A 21,474-nucleotide genomic window follows, 5' to 3' on the forward strand; every position below is an offset into this window, starting at 1 on the left:
TAGGACAGGACAATAGATCACAATAAGAGCACATCACAAGACACAGCACATTACTAAGAAGATAAAAGCCAATGGTTACAAGACTGGTTCGCTTTCAACCACTGCTTGAGGTAAGCTTTGAAGGTTTGTAATCTGAGACTGGGACACGTTCCAGATCTTACTGGCCTTTACAGAAAGAACATTTTGTTCAAAGGCACTTTGCACTCCCTCCTATTTGAATCTTCTCAGTCATTCAGGTCATAGTATATAAAAAAACTAACAAAAATTAATGAATAAGAGTAACCCACAAGACGTTTTTTTATTTATATGTATTATTTGCTTAGGTTTATTGGATCCTCTACACGTTTTTATATGTGTTTAGGTTTATTGGATAGCCTACTCTACACGTTACATCAATTAAACCTGATAACCTCTGGTTCTCAGTTTTATCATCATCACTGATCTCTCCCACGGCAGGTGCTCTCCCCTCAACGTGTCGCTGATTGATTGGTCGATTAAGCACCATTTCACAGTATATGTACGTCGATTCAACGACGTGACGGTCTTGGCGATTAGCCGAACAACGACTTTAGAGAATCACATCCCTAAAATGATCGACAGAGGTGCGATGTCTCTGAAGAATCTTTTGTTTTACTTCGCTGTGATGGCGACTCTAATAACGTCCTTTAAACTTTGTGATGGACAAGACTCGGATGCTGTCGGGCAAAGGCCTGAGTTAATTCGAGGCAGCCTTCGCATTGAGGGCATGGCTTCCGGTGGAAAACGTGACTCTGCGGCCCCTACACGATTCGGTTCTCTTGCCTTCACGTCTCAGCAGCAGGGTGACCTAAATTCGACTCACGGTAAATCTTGACTAAAATCCCCTCTCAGTTAAGTGATCCTTTGGCTTAGTGCCTCCGTGTTTACATGTATTATCTGTGACTTAGTGCCTGGTTTATTTTTAGACTGATACTTACATCGTGAAGGCAAATTAATCAAACTTAGTCCAATTTATCTGGAGTTTGTGGTGTTGCCTAAATGTTTACTTCATTTGAAGAACTGACAATAAAAATAAATACTCTATTAGGTTTCAAAAACGTTCAGTCTATTAATCTGTTAACTTGTCTGTTAGAATGTGTTTGAGATTTGATCCATCCTGGCATAAACAGCTCTCTTAATTGAAAATACACCTATCAGGACCACCTTCCTAATATTGTGTAGGTCTCCTCTGTGCCTCCAAAACAGTTGTGTCTCATTAGAGAATGGACATGGGCCTTCTGAGGGTGTCCTGCGGAGTCTGGCAACAGAATGTTGTTAGTGGGGGGACTTTATGTCCCACAGATACTTGATCAGTTTGGGATCTAGTGAATTTGGAGGCCAGGTCAACACCTTGTGCTGTTCTTCATGTTTTTTTCTTTTTTTCTTTTTTTGTTGTTCCTAAACCGTTTTTGTGTGTGTGCCTGTGTCAGGCTGCATCCTGCTGGGGATGGCTGCTGCCATCAAGGAGTGTCATTGCTATGTTTGGGGTGGTGTATGTCACTACCTTCAAACTCCAGATGTGATTGAGGACTGGAGGCAGATGAAACATGAATGCCAAAAGCAAATTTGTGGGCCAGAGTGGGACTCAGTATTGCAAAGATCCAGAAATGCGTTTCTTTTTTCTTTTTCTTTACTTTGCTCTTATTGCATGAAAAACATCTCCTCAAGGAAGGTGGCATAGCGTTAGACTGACTTTTTCTCCCATTAGCTGCCCATCAAAGCTGGACTATTACCGTACTATTAACTTAACTATGAATGTATATTTTTCTTCATAAATGAGTAAATTAAATAAAGAATGGTGTTTAATTCCACATGGAGCATATTCAAATGGCAGTGACTAGTGATAATGACCAGTAGAGCTGTACAGCAATCTGTTAATGAGCCAACAGTTTGGTCCACAGGGTACCATGTAATGATATTAGCTGACAGACATGAGTATTACGTTACAATCTTTTGCCTGAATACATATTTTTGTGTTGCTCATCAAAACACAGCAACACCCTAGTCCCTTTTTAAAGATGATGCAAATGAATACTGTGGAAAGTTCACAAATGCTAGCATATAGTTGCAGCGTGGCCTGTTCAAGTTATATTTTCAAATGTAATCAATTGATTGCTTTTGCGCTTCCAGTGAGGCACGATGCGATGCATGCAAAACTTAAGCGCATGGATCCGTCGGTGCAATGTGGAGACGACCTGATGACTCTGAAGGTCAAACGGGGCGCAGCTTCGCATTTTCTCGTGGATAATGGTGGGTTGCATATCAGGAGTTGGGAGCGCTGGCCAGTACACCGTTTAAACTTCTTTCTGATATCATACACAGGCGAGGGGCCTCTTACTCCTCTGTCTCGGATGCCCTCTGAGTGTGGCTTCTCTGTGAAGAGGTCCCGCAGAGATGTGCAGTTTGATGCATCTTATCAGGGCTGCCATGTTGCCCAGCAGGTAAGGTTCATGCATCAGTAGGTCTTCAGATTCTCATTGAAGCATTCGTGTTCCCATCAGTGAACTCAGTTCGATATATGAACTGCATTAAGGCGTCACTATATATATATTTTTTGTCTGTACTTTTCCTTACATCTCAGGAAAAAAAGTATTTTTTTTTTTTGTCGTGACAGTTGGATTTTCTGCCTCCATCCCATGACTTAATTAGCTCTTAATGTTTACTGCAGGATGGTGACTATGTCCTACCACTGCGTTTATGGGGGGCACCAATGACCATGTCTTGCCCTGCTGCGTTATCAGTGCCCTCTGTTTTCTGCTTTCCCTCTGAGATGGTAGTGAAGATTGATGGTATTGCAGCAAATCAACTCAAAGTAAAGGGTAGGTGACTTAACTCTTTGGCTTTGAAAATGGCTTCAGGTCATATTTCTCACCTGATATTAAAATTATTAAAGTGTCTGGCGCGTGGATGCCCCTTTCATCGGCATGTAGCAGCTGTGGACTTAACATTGAAGTGTTTTCTGGAGGACTCACACTCACTGCACCATACCACGGAGGCTCCTGCATAGCTGTTAAGGTATGACACCCCCCCTTGTGGTCAGATATAGAAGTTGAACTGTAAATATGCTTTTGATTAACTCGGTTTGTTTGTCTCCTCGCAGGATGAGGAGTATTTACTCTCTCTTTTGTTGGCAAATGTTGAGCTCTCAGTTGCATGCCCTTCAGTACCGGACAAAAAGCTTATCACAGCAACAACTGCGCCGCCTAGTGACAGTGGTCATGTCCTGCAGCATCCTCAGTACCCTCTGTTACCAATATTTCCACAGAATGTAATGTTAACACCAGGCCCTGCTACTGGTACAGTGGCACCTTTACCCCGTCCACAGCTTCCCTCAGTCCCTGCAGCCCAGCACCCTGCATACCCATTCATGCCTCACTTCCCTCAGTACCTCTGGTTTCCCAGACCCGAACCACCGACACAGTCTCCTGTCACTAAAAATACTGCTCCTCCTCCAGCCCAATTACCTCAGATGCCGCAGTATCCATATTCTCCTTTCCCACAATTCCCCATGGTACCTGGAATTTTCCATCCAACAACCCCTCCTCCTCCTCCTCCTCCTCCTCCTCCTGCCACACCTGCTCCCACAACCAAGCATGAGAGGAAGCCTCAAGCTGCCCAACAGCCACAGTTCCCAGTTCCTTATCAGTATTCTTTCCTGCCATTCCCTAAAAACCCGCCATCTCCAAAGGATCAAACTCAAGCAAAGGGTCCCAAACCTGTAATCCAGAGGCCCAACATGTATCCTCAGTTTTACCAGTTCCCCGTGTTGTATCCTCCTCCCACATACCCTCCTCAGAGACTGAACACTCCTTGCACCTGCCACAACCTCAGCAATCAGTGAAACCATTATTCATGGGCCGGCTGCTTGGAATCCACACCCTCTCGTATGAGAATATCACCTTCCTCAGCAGCCTGCCATGCCTGTATTTCCTGATCCTCCAACCACTCCCCCTGCAATTCCAGCGCCATGTGATCGGCGTGGACCTCAATCTGTCTACTGCGCCGTGCCTCCTCTTTACCCGTTTCCGTCAGAGGCCAGAATCGGTTGTAAGAAACTGATACGGTTCCGCTGGTGGCCCGGAGGAGAATCGCAAACTATTCTCTACGCGACAAACTCTCAAAGAACACCCTTTTTCCCTTCTAAATAAAAAGGACACTAAAATGTGGTTCTTGTGATGCAATAAGTTGGAAAGACCTCTAAATGTAGAATTTCTGGAGGAAAAATAAATGTTAATGTTGGTTACTCAATCGCTGGATTTGTTTTCTTTACATTTGAGTGTGTGAAACGGTGATGCCCCCTATTCTCCTATTTTTTCCAAATGTTTGGGTCATAAATGTTATGCATTTAAAGAGTAAGAAAACCAGATAAGAATACATGTTTACCATCCAGTGTCAATAGGTTAAAGAGTCAAGTCCATCTGGGTGTCTGATCGCACACTTAATTATTTTTTTTTCTTGTATTTTTATATAATTTAAGTAGATAAAGATGATACAGACCATTATAAGATGTGACATTTAAGGAAACCTGCCCTTTCCCCCCTGGCAGGTTCATAAAAGTACGCGAGTTCACATACTAGGTGGCAGAATGAAAACTTTTTGGTTTCATTAAGTATAAAAATAAATTAATTTCCACTAGTGTACCTAATGTTTTGGCAAGAAGTGAGTGTAGACGGTAACTCCCATTTACAACCTCCACATTCTCAACGTGTGTTTATGGTTTATTTACTGGGACAGATGCAGTAAGTAAACACCTGTCCATGTGCCACAGTGTTTGTGACGGCTGCCCCAGGACGGTCACTTCTCACGGGCCCACAACAACGGTGCAGCCACGACCGGATAAACGTTCCCACCGGATCATCTGCGTGGACCGGGCGGGCTGCTGCCTGCCTGCCTGCCTGCCGCTCAGCTGTTCTGACGTTGAGCACGCTATCTGACGTCACCGTGGGAGTGTCCACCATCGGGAGAAATGAACGGTCATCAACACAATCCTCTCAGCGCCCATGTAAGTTCACGCCAGCGAAACACGCGTTTTACCGACGGCTCCATGAATGAAACGTGTCTCCATACGCCGCTGTCCGACCTCCACGGGAGCTCAGGTTGACTAACGCCGTTTATCCGTGTTGTCGCTGCCGCCCGCCGCCCGCCGCGCTGCCCCGGTTGCCTGTAGCTAACCGCGGCTGAAGGCGGTGTTTAGCTAGGGAGCCTAGCCAGCCTGCTAACTGACAGGCTGAGCGTCCGGGCGGCGAACAGGCGCCCGATTTGCCACCCGGGATATTCGGGACGGGCGATGTCGAGTATATTTACATGTGGGCGATTTAGGAAAGGCGATTTAACAGTCAAGTTGTAAAGAGTCGGGTGTAACTTCGGGGGCAACACCCAGGCCTCACTGAATGATATATATTTACGATCTCACAAGAAAACTATTATTATTATTATTAATCATCTTTACATTTAGCAGAAACTGAACCATTTTAACATTGTTGATTTATTTATTTGTTTGTTTTTAAATAAGAAATGGGACGATCTTATGCTGTGTGTGAGGAATAAATACGCCACCATGAAATACAAGAGTCCAAGGTGTGATTAAGACAGCCTGGTGGGAGTATGTGACAGATGGCCACCTGATACCTAAGATCTAAACTTGAGCTTTTCACACCTGTGTGGCCTGTTTCTTTTTAGTCGGTGCTGTCTGTATGATTCTGATTCTTTCTGCCGGAATGATGTGTAGTCTTTAATGGTTGCATTTCACATTTAGTGACACAAGTGGCTTGGTTGTCCAGTGATGATATGCTTGTTATTTTGGTATTACAGTGTGTGAATCTGTTGGTCAGGCACTAGACTTTAACATTTATGGTTTGTGTGATGCACGTGCTACAAGTGACTGGATTTGCTGCACTGCACTGCACTGCACTGCAAGGCTTGCCATTGCCCACTGTGTCATATTACATGGTGGCTATCGTCTAATTTACCCATTCAAATCAGAGATGTTGAGGTCGAGGCATGTGAAAGCACACGAGCAGATGAGTCTTGCTTGTTTGCCGCCACGGCAGTGATGAGAGGCGACTTCTTCAACGTGCAAGGCGCCCTCTTATTCCTTGTCCTGGCAGCATACATACATAGTTTGTAAAATAAAATATGGCCTGTCACAGGGGAAACCCAAAATCTACTGGAAAGTATTCAAAATAGGCAAAAGCAGAGATAACAGATAACTTCAGTGTTATAAAGGTGTGTTTGTGCTTTTTATGAGCCTCAAATGAGCTCACGTCTGTTTGGGGTTGGTAGTCGACGGCAGTGTCTGGAATAATAAAGGTATTGTACTGTAGTGCTAAACATCCAGCGCACACACTCTAATGCTACGACCTCGCCCCGCACAGCAGCTTCACCGGTGTACGCTGTCAAGTGAAATGAACGCCCTCCGGCGCACCACGTTAGCCTCTGCTGCTAGCAGCTAGAGGAGCAGACAAGCTATTAAAACAGGGGCAAATCTATTTTCTGCCCTTTTCTGCCAAAACGGTTAGTAGCACCTTATAATAAAACAATAGACTACATTGATGTTTTCAGCAAATATGCCTCACAGTTGTGTGTATTTAAGGCCAGGCCTTCGGCCGTTAGCTAGCGAGATGCTAATTTCATCCTCTTCTTATCTCTAGCTAGCGTTAAACCGTTGGGCTCGGACTATTTGAAGTAACCCGATAACAATACTCAAACTTTGCCTGCTATCTGTGCTGATAATATAATTTATTACAGCAGTTCCCTTTTAAGTTTTATGGACGGACATTGCCACGGTTAATATTACATGTAATGACACCGACTGCACCTGTAACCCACTGAGGAGCTTAATGTAATTAACGAGCCAGGCTTGAGCCCTGATGGGAAGCGCTCTAATGGAGTGTGTGTGTGTGTGTGTGTGTTTTAACGAAAGCTTTTGTTTCGTGGAATAATCCTGTCAAAGCGAAAGTTTATTGTTCCGCCGGTGGATGTTCTTATTAAAGGAGTGGCGATGATCTCATCGAAATGCGCGGTGACTGCATCCGCTGCTTCCTGCGGACAGATGTTGACATGTGCAACACAGTCCGTGCATTGCTGTGTGTGTTTACCAGTCCGTGCTGTGCTTTCGTTGCCACATTAAGTTATTTTATCTCAGTTTTGCCTTGCATGAGTTAGGCAAGTGGCCCACATGTCCTGCAGACAACCCCCAGGGTGCTTTTCGGCACCATTAATTAACGTTGCACAGTTAATTAAGCTAAACTGCCTCGGAAGGGCCTGTACTAAATGAAACCACGAGTTTTCATTCTGCCATCTAGTATGTGAAGCCATGTACTTTATGAGCCTCTCTGGGCTAAAAGGGCAGGTTTGTTTTTGTTTGGGACATTTGCTCATTGGTCCTTAAATGTCACATCGTATAATGGGGCTGTGTAGTCTGTGGAGCTGGTGGTTTTATTTACTTGTATTAAATACAAATACAAAAAGAAAATAAATAAATATGAATAGTTTGTGATCAGACCTAGCTCAGACGGACTTGACTCTTTAACCTAACCATACTGGATTGCAATATGACTGCAATATGGAGGTAGCCACAGTTTCCTGGAAAAGCGTGGTCCAATATACTGAATCGAGGATATTTATGTATTTATATACACTCGTTTGCCTGTTCATTATCTACACTGGCGATAATAAATGCGTTTCAATATAACAGTCCTTCACAAAATTTGTTGCTTTATGGCTGTTATCATGTTCAGTTTATGATGAAACCGTGTAACTGAGGTGACACTTCAGCTGTATGATCCTACATTTTATAGGGTGTTGTTTGTGGCGCTGTTAAACTGGCTTGCTTTCCGTTTTATAGCCTAGCCCTCTGACTAAAATGGGGTTGTCAAAATAATAGAAACGTGTGTCGGCGCAACATAATACAAGTCAACAGTACTGCAAACCACAGCCTCTAAATGAAACTCACAGTTGAACTGCTGTCTCATTTATGTTAAATAAACATAGAATACCATGACCTAGGCGGCTGTGGCTCAGTAGGTAGAGCGGGTTGTCCACGAACCAGAGGGTTAGCGGTTCGATCCCCGGAATGTGCCACATGCCGAAGTGTCCTTGAGCAAGACACTGAACCCCCAGTTGCTCCCAGTGCGTGGCACTGGTGTGTGAATGTGTGTGTGCTTGTGTGAGCGAATGGGTAGATGTGTCTATGACTGTAAAGCGCTTTGAGTACCAATAGGTAGAAAAGCGCTATATAAAAGCAAGGCCATTTACCATTTACCATTTACTGGTGTGCCTAATGAATTAGCAAGTGAGTGTATAATAAATATGCACATTTTGACGCTTGCTATTGACGCTATATAAATAAAACGGAATTGAACTGAACTGAATTGAATATCCACTTGATGAAGTCGATATTCATTGTCCTTTTAGTGCTGCTGCTTGTGGTCTACACACATTGCTGTACGCTATGACCATTTTTCAAAACTGTCACAGGGTTGCACCGACGGTGATAATGTAGAATATGTAATATATCTGCCGCTGCTTTATGATCAATACATTAAGAAACACACATTTGTATGTCCAGAGTTTATGTTAGTTAAAAAAAAAAAATGGCCAAATTCCCACCCTGACAGACTCTCACACCACTTTCCTTTTGTTTTTTCTTTGCAGCATGTGATTTTTCTAAATGTCCACGGAAACAGCTGATTCAGGTTTGACAGCTATTCCACCAGATTAAATCTGGTAAAAACTACCCCGACGAAGCAGTGCTGGAAATTTGCTCGGACTATTAAGCCTTTGTCTGTGTTAAGAGCTGCACAGATCTACTGCTGATGACCACATCTGAAGGTATGCTTGTTTTTGTAATGAAGCAATGTACCTGCTTTCATAAACTATATGCTTATGAAAGTTTATTTGCTTATAAAAAATATATTTCTTTACATGTTTTTGTGATATAAAGTGTTTTTATTTACTACAAGAAGAACCCCAATCAAAGTTCTTGCTTTTAATATACTTAAGAATAAGAAGAATAAGAAGTTCTGCCATTTTTTGTGTGTGTCTTGCGTCTGCCATTAAACTGCATTTTGTTTGTATTCTTATATTTAACGTTATCTACATGTTTGTATAGATTTATCACTTTTCAGATGGATATGGTTTGGCTTTAATCGCAGTTCCTGGTAGAAATCAATGAAAGCAGACGCTTGTAAACTCAGCTTCCAGTAATCAAGCTCATGTAAATGATATCCGAAACTAGTCACAGACTGATACGCTCAGATGGAGGAACACTGAAAAGATCCACGCTGTATAAATGACCCCAGAAGACACACTACTTACATATGAACCTGGACCTGCTGGCATCTTGCAGAAATATTTAACACAAGTAAAATGCTCTTAGACATGCACAGCACTCTGTGTAGATGGTGTGACCTTGGAGCGCTGCATGCACAGAGAGTGATAGGCGAACGTTGGCTGACCCACTTCAGAGAGAACGCTTTGCCCTCAGCCTGGAGGAATCAGATGCCATTGTGTTTTTCTCTGTAGACGTAGGATACGGTTCCACATCTGTGTGCAGTGTTTGTTGGTTTGTCTTGACTCGAGTTTCAAGCTTAAAAAGATTTCTGCAACGCGACTCGTGTCTTTGATCGGTGATTCAGAGCGACGGTGTGGTCGAAGAGTGCTCTTCGTCATTCCAGATCAGAGGCATCCACAGACGAAGGTCACGGTTTAAATCAGTTGTCTGCGTGGTCATATAGGCTTATATAAGGAGACGGTCAGTGATTCTGGATGATGATATGAGGTAATGGCGCTTTAACGAATGAGTCACTAAAGATGGGTGCTGTGAAGCAGCAGCCACCAAAGCCTACACATCTATCAGGAGCATTGATACCAGCGTTTTAACACAGACTTCATCATTATGGTTTACAGTACTGAGAGAATGCAGCAGAGTTACCTGCAGTCTGTTTATACGTACATAAATCATCTATTGACATTCTCATTCGTTGTAATGAGCAACAGCAGCGAGGGAACTATAACTAAAAGTGAAAACCTTTAAGCATGTTTCTCAACACGAACTGGTTACGGATACTCGTTATATTCGCTGCCACCTACACTTTAATGAAGTGCTTTCTTAACCGGACAGTGCAGACCTAACAGCGGGACCGGCACGTAATGAGTCACTGAGAATCACTAATGGAGCACTTCATAGGGATATCGGTGCTAGGTTGCTCCGCTGGCTTGTTAAATGATACTTTGTGTCCGTGCTGACTCATGTGATCATTTTTCTGTTCGTCTGCAACACAATCCATGCACAACATAGTCGGAGCCATCACTTCAATCTTTGGATGTTTTTTTTTTTTTTTTTTAGGGCTCGGCGGTGCGTGCAGCACGCTGTGGTGTGTGTAAAACAGCTCGTGTGGGTTAAGACTAAAACCCTATTCGCACGGGACTACTATTACGTGGAGACCTCTAGTAGTTTGTAGTAGTATCAGAGTTTGCCTGTGATCTTAGTTCAGTGTTATGTGTGTAGTGTCTTTAGTAATTTGTAGTGTAAAGTAAAAGTTACTCAGCAAATTAGCTATCAAGCACAGAGGTCCTGTAATAAGACTGTGATTTGAGGTGCTGCTTCTTTTTTCTGTCTGTTTCCACTTGAAAATTGTGAAGGCTGTGTTGGCAAATACAAACGAAGGTTGTAAGTGCACATTCAGGATGATGCCACTGCACAACCATGATGAGATGGATGACATGTCAGGCAGCACATTTTGAAGTATAATATTAAGAACAGAACAGGGCAGAGGGCCGTATTAGAAACCTACTATTTGTAGAATAGTATAATACATGATATCTAAACAAATCAAACCTTTTGCTTTTGTTGCTGTCCGTATGTATCGCCGCCAAGAACAGCCAGTGTTGGTGTGTTGGTGATTCAAGCAGCAATAAGACTTGACCTGCGTGTTACTGAAAAACGATACTGATGATCACTGAAGTTAAAGAAATGAGCGATTCATTTGGTTTGCAGTGTCCAGTTTCTTTACTTCATAATGAATCAGTATCTCCACGTTTCAGGGTTTTAAAGACAAAGGACTAGAGATACTGCAGGAACCTTTTCTTGAAGCTGAAGCTCCTATGTTTGTATTCAAGTAATAGCGGCCACATTTGTTGGCCTGTTGGCCTCGAAGCGAAGCAAGACACGAGGGATTTTTCTCAGACTGACATCCCCGCCCTCGTTTGTGTGTGATACAGATGAGCTGCGCAGTGACGCTCCGTAGAGCAGTTGGGTTCACGCCATGCTTTCTAGTTTCTGTTTCTGGCGGTGACGCTAGATCTAATCATGTCATGTTTATGTATCCCAGTCATATCATGTAAACATCATCTGCACTGCAGTGTACAGTGGTTGCCTTTCTAACATAACACGTCTCGTCAATATAAACTTAAAGCTGCCTCTTTAGACTTTAACCAAAGGTCCATTAGGCCGTTGACAGTTTCTCGGGGTCAGCATGTTTGAAGCTTTTAAGCCATTTGGTCTGGCCTTCCTTTATGTATTCATCATTACCAGTCTCTAATAAAAGGAAGGTTCGTGTTCGCCCGTCTGTTTATTTCATATTCCTTGTACCTTTTCTGTTGAGCAAAGAATTTTATTTATATTTTTGTCTGTTTTTACTTCATTTAGCCAATCCTGAGTTGTGAGTCAGAAGAGGAGAGGCTGGGCTGATGGTAAGCTCTCTGTCACACTCTATCTCGTCATTACGTGTTGATGAATCGAAAGTTTTGTACGCAGTATAAACTGTCACCCGAGTGCCAAAGATTTGGGACGGCCTTTTAAAAAGACGAGGTTTAGCACTTGTTATGAAATGGGATGCAAACGGGCTGTAACGGGGCCGCTGTGGATCGTGGAGCACCTGACTCGGCTGAGAATTAGTCACTGTCCATTTAAAATTTAATTTGCATTATTTTACACTCTATGGTCTCTTTATTATTATTATTATTTATGCACTCTCAGTTATGTTGATTATTACTTTTTGTAATGAATACTTTCTGAAATGTGATAATTTGATTACTTTTGTACAGAAATAAACCATTCAGTGTGATTTCACAAGTTGGACATTTCAGAAACAGTTCATTTTATAGACTTTGTGTTTTCTACATTACCAGGTTGACACTGTCAGACATTCCACATGCTGTTAAATTAAATTGGACACCTGTAATGTTTTCATTCAGGAGAGAGTAAATATAATTCTCAATCGGTAAAACAAAAAGATTTTAGGACAAAAACAAAACAAAACAAGACTGATCTGCAAAAAAATGTGGTCATGTCTGTGCCAACCTGTTTTATTTTGCTTAATATTGTTTTATATTCTTCAGCTTGTTATGTTCGTCATCCACTGCTGCATGTCATAATGCATTTTATTTTCCTTTTTGTGGTAGACAAGCATGACATTGAGCCAAGCCACAGATCCATGCCCACTCAAAAGGCCCAACTGAGCGCCATCCCCTTTCAACCAGCCTCTCAGAGGCCGGGGGGGTGTTGACGGGGCATAGCTAGCCTTCTGCACCCCCAAGTAGGACCTCACTGTGAAACTGGAGGTCTCTGATGGATCAGGGTAGTAGTGAGCAGAGTCCAGAGGAGCCGGACACAGGAGGGCGAGCGGAGCCGGAGGTCGGCAGGAGGGCGTCGGAGTCAGAGCACGGCTTGTCCAAAATCACCCATAATGCCCTGGAGAACATGGGAGCGTTGGGCCATGGCCTGAAGCAGTTCTTCCAGCCACAGCGCCGACGCTCCTCCGTTTCCCCGCATGACTCCGCCTTGTCCTCCACAGGCGCCCCTGCCTCCGAACCCACTGATGTAGGGTCAGAAGTAGGGGACGCTCCTGCCTCCTCGGCCCTCCCTTTGGATTCTGACAACCCTGCTACTTCCGCCCCTCCCGCAGCTCTGAGCCGCGTTCTGCAACAGATCCGAGGTGCTCCACCGATCATGAAGCGAGGCACCAGTCTGCAGAGCCGCCGCAGCAAGGCAGGGGGAACTGGGGACCCTCCCCAGAAAGGTAGCCCACAGATCCACCGGCGCAGCACCCATGAAGTCCTGCTGCAGTCCGGACGCCCACGCTCCTCCTCAACCACAGATACACCCAGCAGCCCAGCCCTAGTTGATATGCTGCTAACCTCTGGTTATCACTCCACTGAAGAGCCTGATAAGGTGAGTGTCTCACTCCTCTTGGGTGCTCCAGTCATTGATATTCTGTACAGTGTAGGATGAAAATTTCACAGGTGTTACCTTGGATCAAAATCTTCTAATGGCTAATGCAATATCACAATGAACAATTCCAAAGTGGGCTGCAGGTATTTACCTATATACCTATATATTGGGTGCACACACAAAAAACTGAAAAAGTTGTTAATTCATAGTGTTTTTCTCTTTTAATATAGTCTGTCCGACAACATGGCAAATGAAAACTTGCATAACAAAATATGGCATTATTTTTCAGTATTAAATCCCTGGACATAAAACATTTAGATCCAAGCTGTAATACTAACAAGGGCCTGTGTGCCCGCGAGGTGAAAAAGGTTTGTTGTACTTCGCTGGCATTTAGCTGTAAAAATAAAGGGTTAGGGTTTTTGAAAATAAAAGTGACTCATGCACTAATATGTGCACACAAATGTAAAAACCAAGTAAATTTGGCAAACGTGTTAAAAGGCCATTAATGGTTTAGATGTGCGTGGATGAAGCACTGAATGGGAAGATGAGCTGTCAGCGGTGGAAGGTCAGAGATTGCCTTTGAGTGGTTGGTCACTGTGTGCTTTAAGCCTTTCTAAATTTAGCTTCCGCTGTCTGTGAGTGTACTCCAGGTCAGTTAAGGCTTGCAGGGCTAAACAAACTCCAGCATGTGCAAGGGTTTTTGTTTATTTATTTTGAATGTTCATACGAATCTGGAAAAGAGTTGAAGTGAGGTAGTGAGACCTGATGACCACCATGTGACGGAAGAAGCTCTGGAACTACAAATCAAGATTTAAAAAAAAAATGTTAATTAAGTTTATCAGCAGATGTCATAAACAGGGTTGAAACGTTGCACCCTCCATATAATCCTGCGTTATCTTTTGACCTATTACTCTTTGGCAAAATGTCGGTTCATTTATAGCCATGAATCGGTAGACTCAGTCGGCAAGAAAAAAATTTCCAGAGAACAATAAATGTGTTTACTTGGAAAAATAAAAGATCAATGCAAGTAAGTGAATCTGTTTATGTCAACATATTGTTTATATTACCCAGCGTGTTGGACTTCATACTTTAATGAATAGTTTAATTACTGTTAATGTTGCTATATAGACAAACATCACTGTAACAACGTTGGAAACTTATTTAGAGGGACCTCTGTCAGTGCTGTTCCAACTTAACATTAAGATTCTGACATCAAGCTACAACAAGGATCACGTGTCGTAATTTACAAGGTAAAACAACTGATTGGCTAATTCTAAAAATCATTTACAGCAACCAAATTACTACGGTTGATGCTTTTGATGCTAGTGTCAACACATTATCTGTTCTGTTTATGCTTTTGTTGGCTCTGACCACAATGTCTTGACGCATTCATTTGATTGTTTTGTTTTACCTATAGTGAAAATAGTGGCATTTTTCCATCATAAATAATGACAGAGAAAACACTGATGGAGGATGTTAAGTTGGAGATTTTATTTCTGCATTTTATGTTGGTGTCCTACATTAAAACCATATTGTTTTGTGTTGTGTGCATTATCATACAGCCCTGTATCCTCGTTCACATCATTTTGTTGGCTCAAACATACGTTCCTTCATGTGCTAACCAGCTTTCATGTTTCAACTAGTAACCACAGTTGGTGTTAATTACCATGATTGAATATCTACATTTTCTCTTGCTGTCTCAGGATGAGACCAGAGGCTCTGATGATGATGATGATGATGATGATGTCTATGGCATCATGTAGCTTTTTTTGGACTTTGTTACCAACGTACAAAGTGAAGCTTACAGAGCAAAGTTCATTAGGCCAATTAGTGCCATAACTCCATCTCATGCTTCAGATAACCTGGCCTATCTGTCTTCTTTTTTTCATCTATTACCCCGTCCCTGAACCTGTATCTCACGGAGCTGGAGCAATGCAGTGTGGGTCTAAAGGGTTTGTTGTTGTACAGGTGCCATCTACTGTTGTAAATCTGTACTTGCAGATATATCTCACCATCTTATCACACCAGTAATTTTGTTTGGGTCCGCTGGTGCCAGTCATTTCCTAAAACATGCTGCCATGTTTTGTCATATTTTGAGCAATTCAGAAACTTTCAAAACGTTCAGGTGAAATGAACGTAGCTCACACCTTTGCATTTCAGATAGATAGATAGATAGGTTTTATTCGTCACATGCACAGTTATACATAGTACAATGCACAGTGAAATGTATTGTTGTACCTGCAGCCAGTAGTAAAAAAAAATATATAAGTACTACAGTAAACAGTAGTTTTATTTATATCCCATGGTAGTCATTAAAAGATTATTTACATGCAAACTAAAATGGAACCAGCTATGTGTAGCTTTCTGTTGGCGCTTCTCATCATTAGTGTCACTGTCTGGTATTTTCTTTTAAAGTATTACTTTGCAGAGTTCTTTGTTTACCTAATCTTTTGTTTACTCTTTAGTATACTCACTTTCCAGCGTAAAACCATTTACCACTGAGCTCAAAAGAGCAACTCACCTACAGCATACATTAGTTTTCTGACTTATATCTAACAGGTAATTGTGTTTCCTAACATCACAGCCTCTGAATGGAATGAGATGTGAAAGCTGAATGAAGACTTTGCGTTGTCACACCTTGACTTCAGCATGTGAATGCACCACTAGGAAGGATTCACACTTAAATTAAGTTTAAGTAATTTGAACTAAAACCCAGACCGTGGGACCACGTTTTATTATGTTATGTTGAGCAAGTTTTTAGTTTTGACAAAGTACTGAAACGAACTGAATCAGTGAGCTCCTGGAAGGTAGGAAACATTAATTAATTTAAAGATTATAGTGTCACTTCCATTTATTGTGTAGAGGCTATTTATAAAGAATTGGAATCGGAAGATTTTTTATATCTGCTGATCTGTGCAAAATCACTGGAATATTCCTTTAAGTGTAAGACGCAGTTTTTAATATTCATTCCCAGAAAAAAAAGGTAGTGCACCAGTTCAGCACAGTAAAAATGTAAACAGATTATTTTTTAAAAGCAGTGATCTTATTCAGTACTGTGATTGGAAAAAAAAATGTCAACAACATGACAAATTACTAGGAATAACTGCTACATCACCATTCGCTGTTTTGAAGGATTTTCCTCATATTCCTTTTCCTTTCTCCTTTGTTCACTTTGTTGAGCAGCTGGATCGTTACGACGGATCAGGCCTTGCTGTGTCACCCAATGCCCTCCCCTATGGTGCAGACGGGTACGATGTGGTTGACAGTACCCCGGACCCCCAGCGTACGAAGCAGGCCATTGCCCAGCTACAACAGAAGATCCTTAAGCTCACAGAACAAATCAAGATAGAACAAACTGCACGCGACGACAACGTGGCCGAATACCTGAAACTTGCTAATAATGCTGACAAACAGCAGAGTGCGCGCATCAAACAGGTGTTTGAGAAGAAGAACCAAAAGTCGGCTCAGACTATCCAGCAACTGCAGAGGAAGCTGGAGCACTATCATCGGAAACTTCGTGAGGTGGAGCACAACGGCATCCCCCGCCAGCCCAAAGATGTTTTCCGAGACATGCACCAGGGGCTAAAAGATGTTGGAGCCAAGGTACGTTTTTAGGTGCTGTTGCTTACTGCTGCTGTTCATCTTCAGCTATAGTCATTCTGATATAATGGTTAATTATTTTAAAGAATTTAGATTATTTTATTGCTGTTGACATCCCAAAACTACGTGACCATCAGGATGTTTTCATGGAGTATACAGGCATTTTCAGTGTGTCCTGTGGTGTCTGACCCAGGACCTTGTTTGTTGGAACTTTTGGGTTGAGAAGAGGAGTCTTTTTGGATGCAGCATGTACTCTTATCAGTTTGGGACGTGAGGAGTTGGCATGATTGGTCAATACTTTGGGCTATGTTCATGTTTTTTTTGGCTGCTACTAAACAGTTTTTGAGATGTGGTATTATCACATTGTCCTCCTTGTTGGTGCTGTTGGGGAGTATCTTTACAATGGGGTGGTTGGTAGTATGCGATTAATTCACTTCCCCATCAATACCAAGAGCAGAGGTTTCCCAGCAAAAGATTGCATTTTAATGAGATGATGATCAATATTATTCATTTCACCTGCCAGTGCTTTTAGTGTTGTGGCTTATCGGTTTATTTTACTCACCTGATCTCACTCATTACAGGTGACAGGAGGCCTTTCTAGCTTCTCTCAAGCCACCCATTCTGCTGCTGGAGCTGTGGTGTCCAAACCAAGAGAAATTGCTTCCCTGATACGCAACAAGTTTGGCAGTGCTGATAACATTGCAGCCCTGAAAGACTCTTTGGACGAAACCCCGGGTGATGAGGGCGTTGGGCCTGGGGGAGCTAGGACCCTTGGTACGGGACAGTTGCAGTCCAGCCCAAAGTATGGCAGTGATGATGACTGTTCTAGTGCTACTTCAGGTTCTGCTGGAGCAAACAGCATGCCTGGAGCCCCTGGTGGCCCCCCTAGCTCCAGGGGCAACACCCTTGATCATGCCCAAGCCTCAGGCTTTGATGCCATACTCCACGAGATTCAAGAGCTTCGTGACAACCAAGGCCGACTTGAGGAGTCTTTTGAAAATTTAAAAGCCCACTATCAGCGGGACTACACCATGATCATGGAGGCTCTGCAAGAGGAACGATACAGGTGGGCACTCACACTGTACTGTAGCAGGTCTGTTTGGATGGAGGGATGTGTCTTTCTGAATTGTTCTGCTATTTTTCAGGTGTGAACGTTTAGAAGAACAGCTCAATGATTTGACAGAGCTGCACCAGAATGAAATTTTGAACTTGAAACAGGAACTAGCCAGCATGGAGGAGAAGATTGCCTATCAATCTTATGAAAGAGCAAGAGATATACAGGTAAGATTCACCACATTTAACAAAACATATCTGCTTTATCGGTTACCTCACTGACAGTTTTCTCTCTGACCTGTAGGAGGCGCTAGAGGCTTGTCAGACACGCATCTCCAAGATGGAGCTCCAGCAGCAGCAACAGCAGGTGGTGCAGTTGGAGGGTTTGGAGAATGCCACAGCACGGACTCTACTCGGAAAACTAATCAATGTGCTGCTAGCTGTTATGGCGGTCCTTTTGGTGTTTGTGTCCACAGTGGCTAACTGTGTTGTACCCCTAATGAAAACACGCAGCCGCACGCTTTCTACTCTGCTCCTTGTAATCCTCCTCGCCTTCCTCTGGAGGCACTGGGATGCCATGTCAGAGTATCTGCATCGCTTTCTTCTGCACCCCAGATGACCGACCCGGGAGGCGTATTTTAATGTTGAAGCGACTGGTGGTGTGTGGGGCTGGTGAGTAAAGGGAGGACATTGACCCAAACAGGGGGTTGAATCTCAATTGTCCTGCCTTTTCAAATTCTTCATCAGCTTCTCAAAACACTCAGGAGGATTGCATCGGAGGTTTTGTCACTTTACCACTTTCTGAAATGTGTTTTGAGAAGAATAACACAGGATCCGGAGAGAAGAGTCTGGATGTTTGGTATCGACTTTCTATCATTGGTGCAATTGTGGCACAAGCACATACTGTAAGAGTGAATGGGGCATGGCTGAAGGAGGGGCTGAGAGAACTGCACACTTGTTTTCTCTCTTCTGAGTGAATTTGTTTACATGTGGAAAACGTTGCATTGTTTCTCCACAGAAGAAATTGTAATTCAGAGTTTTATTACTTTTGAGCTGATTCAAGTGGTATTGTTTTGAAGTCACTGCTATTTTTAATACAGCTGATTGGTGGATTATTATTTTATTTTAACCGTAATGAGCTGACAGTGTTCTGCAGATTGTGTTGCCCACTTAATCTCCTTTGTTTTCTAGAGTTCTCTCTCTTCTGGGTCTTGTGGTTCTGGTTATTCGGTCTGCACTTCCTCCCCCCTTTATCTTTTTAAATTCAGCTTGTGTGACCAACGCTTCCTCTTCCTGCTCACGACACTCTGAAGGACAGGGTGCTTGCACATCAGCTACATTGCTCTGGAATCACTGGATCAAATACTGTAGTTGTGGGTTCTTGACTTATTTCTTTTGGATGTGTGAAGTCAATAACACTGGTTCTGAAACTAACAAGATATTTCTGTCAGAAACATTGTGTTTGGAGTTGCAACCCTGCCAACTGGATCCTGCTATCCTGGTGGCGTTTCCACTGCAGATGAATAATCTATGAACAGATTTAACATACTTGAAGAGCGGTCGAACTGCTCAAAGACTCAGTGCTTCCGTACTGTTTCTATTAGTGACAATGAAATAGTAATACTTTTTAGTTGATTTTTTTATTTTTTAAAGATAAATAAATTTGCTGTTTTAAAAGGTGAACGTAAATGTCTAACTTGTCTTTTTCTTCAGTGCACATTACATTTAACCTGGAAGCCAGCCCGAACTACACCTGGACACAAAAGTTTTGTGGGGGGCGTTGGTCTGGAGTGGTGTTGCTTCATTTGGAGCCGATTACGGTGAAGATCCGTTGGGCCGATCAGATCGTTTAAGCTGGTTTTATGTGGTGATGGACAGAAGAGTAACAGCAACGTAGTCATACACATCATCTGAGTGCTGTTGAGCTGTCTTGAAGCTAGTTGTAGGACTATCCAACTGTGTGCAGAGGTATTTTCTTCTCTGTATCAGTTGTAACACTCCCAATAACGAAATCATGACAATGTTCCAGGCTATTGCATTACAAAAAAAAAAAAAAAAACTCTTTTGGGGTCACCCTTGAGGGTTAATCAAGGAAATATCTGTAGCAATTTATGATCTCCCAGTAAAAAAGGATTGTTAATGTGTAGGGAACTCAAGACATTGTATTTGCAGTGTGAAACTGTTTTGTTATTCTTCATGCATTTCACCCACAGTCATTGCAATGGCCAACCACACACTTGTCTGCTCAAGGCACCTCATCTGTGGATGTAGAAGGGATTCGAACCTCGCAGTGAATCTTATAGTCCCACATCTGTCTCTCTAACCACTAGTTCACAGCTCTCTGCTTATGGTAAAAACACTCTTAATGTGAAATGACAACTGTGAAACAAAAGTGGAGAAAAAAAGGCCCTGTTTTAATTTTTTTTTGTTTTGTTTTGGGCCACAAGAATGACTGCTAAAGCCACATATTGCACATGTCATGATCACATCATCCCCAGCTTGACGCACAGTGGCTTAATCATCTTGTGAAGAGGAAGTGCCACTGTGCCAGCAGAGTCCTTTATACTTCCTGCAATTGGTATTTTTGACTCATCTTTTAAATCATTCTCAGTGTGTTGCTCACAATCCCAAGAAAAGGTCAGATAAGGTACAATAATTAAATCACCTTTGCTTTCTCTTCTCTATGTAGCACTGTGGAAGTCAAAGTTGTGCTGGAAAACTCTTCCTGTTTTTTTTCCCCCAGCCTTTGACTTGACCCATCTTTCTTTATAAATCAGTCTGACTCCATCACTTTTCCACTGCAGATTTGACATTCAGTAAATACAGAGAATTTTATGAAATATTTAACACCTCATTGAAACTGCTACAACTCAGGATAGTGATCAATTTCAAACCATAAACTTGGTGCAGAGGAGAAGTGGAATATTTTACGGTTGCTAAGCAACATGAACACCTGAACGCTAGCTAGCAAACTGCTAACGACGGTTCAAAACGTTGATGGCTTGGACTGTTTACAGAGCTAAAACAACAGAAATGCGTCCATTTATCAACGCCAAGCGAAAGAGTATGATAAAAGCGAGTGGTAAATTTGTCGACATATAGTTTGTTATCGACGCCTGGTATCTGTGAAGCCAAAACATTCAAACAACTTAATTTTAGCCAGGTAAGTAAGTACCTAGCTAGCAATACGACTAATGTGAGCTAGTTAACCCCAGTTTCAAAAAGTATTATCTTACTCACACTTAACCTATTTCTAAACTAAGTTTATTTGAAATGAAATAGCAATAAATAGTTGTTCATCTGTGTAAGTCAACGGTCTGTGTGGTTAGTTCAGTTACATTTTATTACAGCAGAAAGTAACAGTGAATGAAGTAAGGTAACAAAAAAAAAAAAAAAAAAATACCTGCATTATTCAGTTTTAATCTTACATTTCCACAGTAACTTGTAGCTAGTTCTTGAAAGAGGAAAGTGCAAAATATAAATACAGTTTAATACTTGTTATTGATACTTCTATATCCCCTCAGTTATATGGTATTTTTTGGGAATATACCAGCTTTACTTTTATAGTTTAGGACTGAAATATGAAAATGTGTATGAAAACTAAGGATCTGCAACTGATGTAGACTATA

General features: G+C 42.3%; 2 protein-coding genes across 5 annotated transcripts; both read left to right on the plus strand.

Annotated features, from left to right (window-relative positions):
• The first annotated feature begins 69 nt into the window (after nucleotides 1-69).
• LOC311487101 (uncharacterized protein) lies at nucleotides 70-4,258 on the plus strand. Of its 2 annotated transcripts, none has more exons than XM_084543220.1 (6): nucleotides 70-110; nucleotides 2,149-2,268; nucleotides 2,341-2,459; nucleotides 2,687-2,837; nucleotides 2,912-3,033; nucleotides 3,119-4,258. In XM_084543220.1, the coding sequence occupies exons 2-6, from the start codon at nucleotides 2,163-2,165 to the stop codon at nucleotides 3,857-3,859; spliced, it is 1,239 nt and encodes a 412-aa protein (XP_084399346.1). In that variant the 5' UTR covers nucleotides 70-110; nucleotides 2,149-2,162; the 3' UTR covers nucleotides 3,860-4,258. The 2 variants fall into 2 exon arrangements, with proteins under 2 accessions (XP_084399346.1, XP_084399345.1); XM_084543219.1 differs by lacking the exon at nucleotides 70-110 and adding an exon at nucleotides 407-842.
• Nucleotides 4,259-4,964: 706 nt separating this feature from the next.
• Nucleotides 4,965-19,746, plus strand: tmcc1b (transmembrane and coiled-coil domain family 1b). 3 transcript variants are annotated; one of them, XM_084543431.1, is made up of 8 exons: nucleotides 4,965-5,020; nucleotides 8,674-8,850; nucleotides 11,669-11,712; nucleotides 12,424-13,192; nucleotides 16,376-16,795; nucleotides 17,374-17,858; nucleotides 17,938-18,073; nucleotides 18,150-19,746. In XM_084543431.1, the coding sequence occupies exons 4-8, from the start codon at nucleotides 12,590-12,592 to the stop codon at nucleotides 18,462-18,464; spliced, it is 1,959 nt and encodes a 652-aa protein (XP_084399557.1). In that variant the 5' UTR covers nucleotides 4,965-5,020; nucleotides 8,674-8,850; nucleotides 11,669-11,712; nucleotides 12,424-12,589; the 3' UTR covers nucleotides 18,465-19,746. The 3 variants fall into 3 exon arrangements, with proteins under 3 accessions (XP_084399557.1, XP_084399559.1, XP_084399558.1); XM_084543433.1 differs by lacking the exon at nucleotides 4,965-5,020 and adding an exon at nucleotides 6,306-6,531; XM_084543432.1 differs by lacking the exon at nucleotides 4,965-5,020 and having other exon boundaries at nucleotides 8,376-8,850.
• Nucleotides 19,747-21,474: the final 1,728 nt, after the last annotated feature.

Source organism: Chelon labrosus (assembly GCF_963514085.1).
Source record: "Chelon labrosus genome assembly, chromosome: 4".
Classification (NCBI taxonomy): domain Eukaryota; kingdom Metazoa; phylum Chordata; class Actinopteri; order Mugiliformes; family Mugilidae; genus Chelon; species Chelon labrosus.

What these genes read in the sequence shown, in the direction of transcription:
- LOC311487101 (XM_084543219.1), top strand. Translation starts at nt 590, where the DNA reads ATGATCGACAGAGGTGCGATGTCTCTGAAGAATCTTTTGTTTTACTTC. An exon ending in GCATTTTCTCGTGGATAATG is followed by an intron (nt 2,269 to 2,340) that starts GTGGGTTGCATA and finishes TATCATACACAG; the next exon opens with GCGAGGGGCCTCTTACTCCT. An exon ending in GCTCCTGCATAGCTGTTAAG is followed by an intron (nt 3,034 to 3,118) that starts GTATGACACCCC and finishes GTCTCCTCGCAG; the next exon opens with GATGAGGAGTATTTACTCTC.
- tmcc1b (XM_084543431.1), top strand. Translation starts at nt 12,590, where the DNA reads ATGGATCAGGGTAGTAGTGAGCAGAGTCCAGAGGAGCCGGACACAGGA. An exon ending in TAAAAGATGTTGGAGCCAAG is followed by an intron (nt 16,796 to 17,373) that starts GTACGTTTTTAG and finishes CACTCATTACAG; the next exon opens with GTGACAGGAGGCCTTTCTAG. An exon ending in CTGCAAGAGGAACGATACAG is followed by an intron (nt 17,859 to 17,937) that starts GTGGGCACTCAC and finishes GCTATTTTTCAG; the next exon opens with GTGTGAACGTTTAGAAGAAC.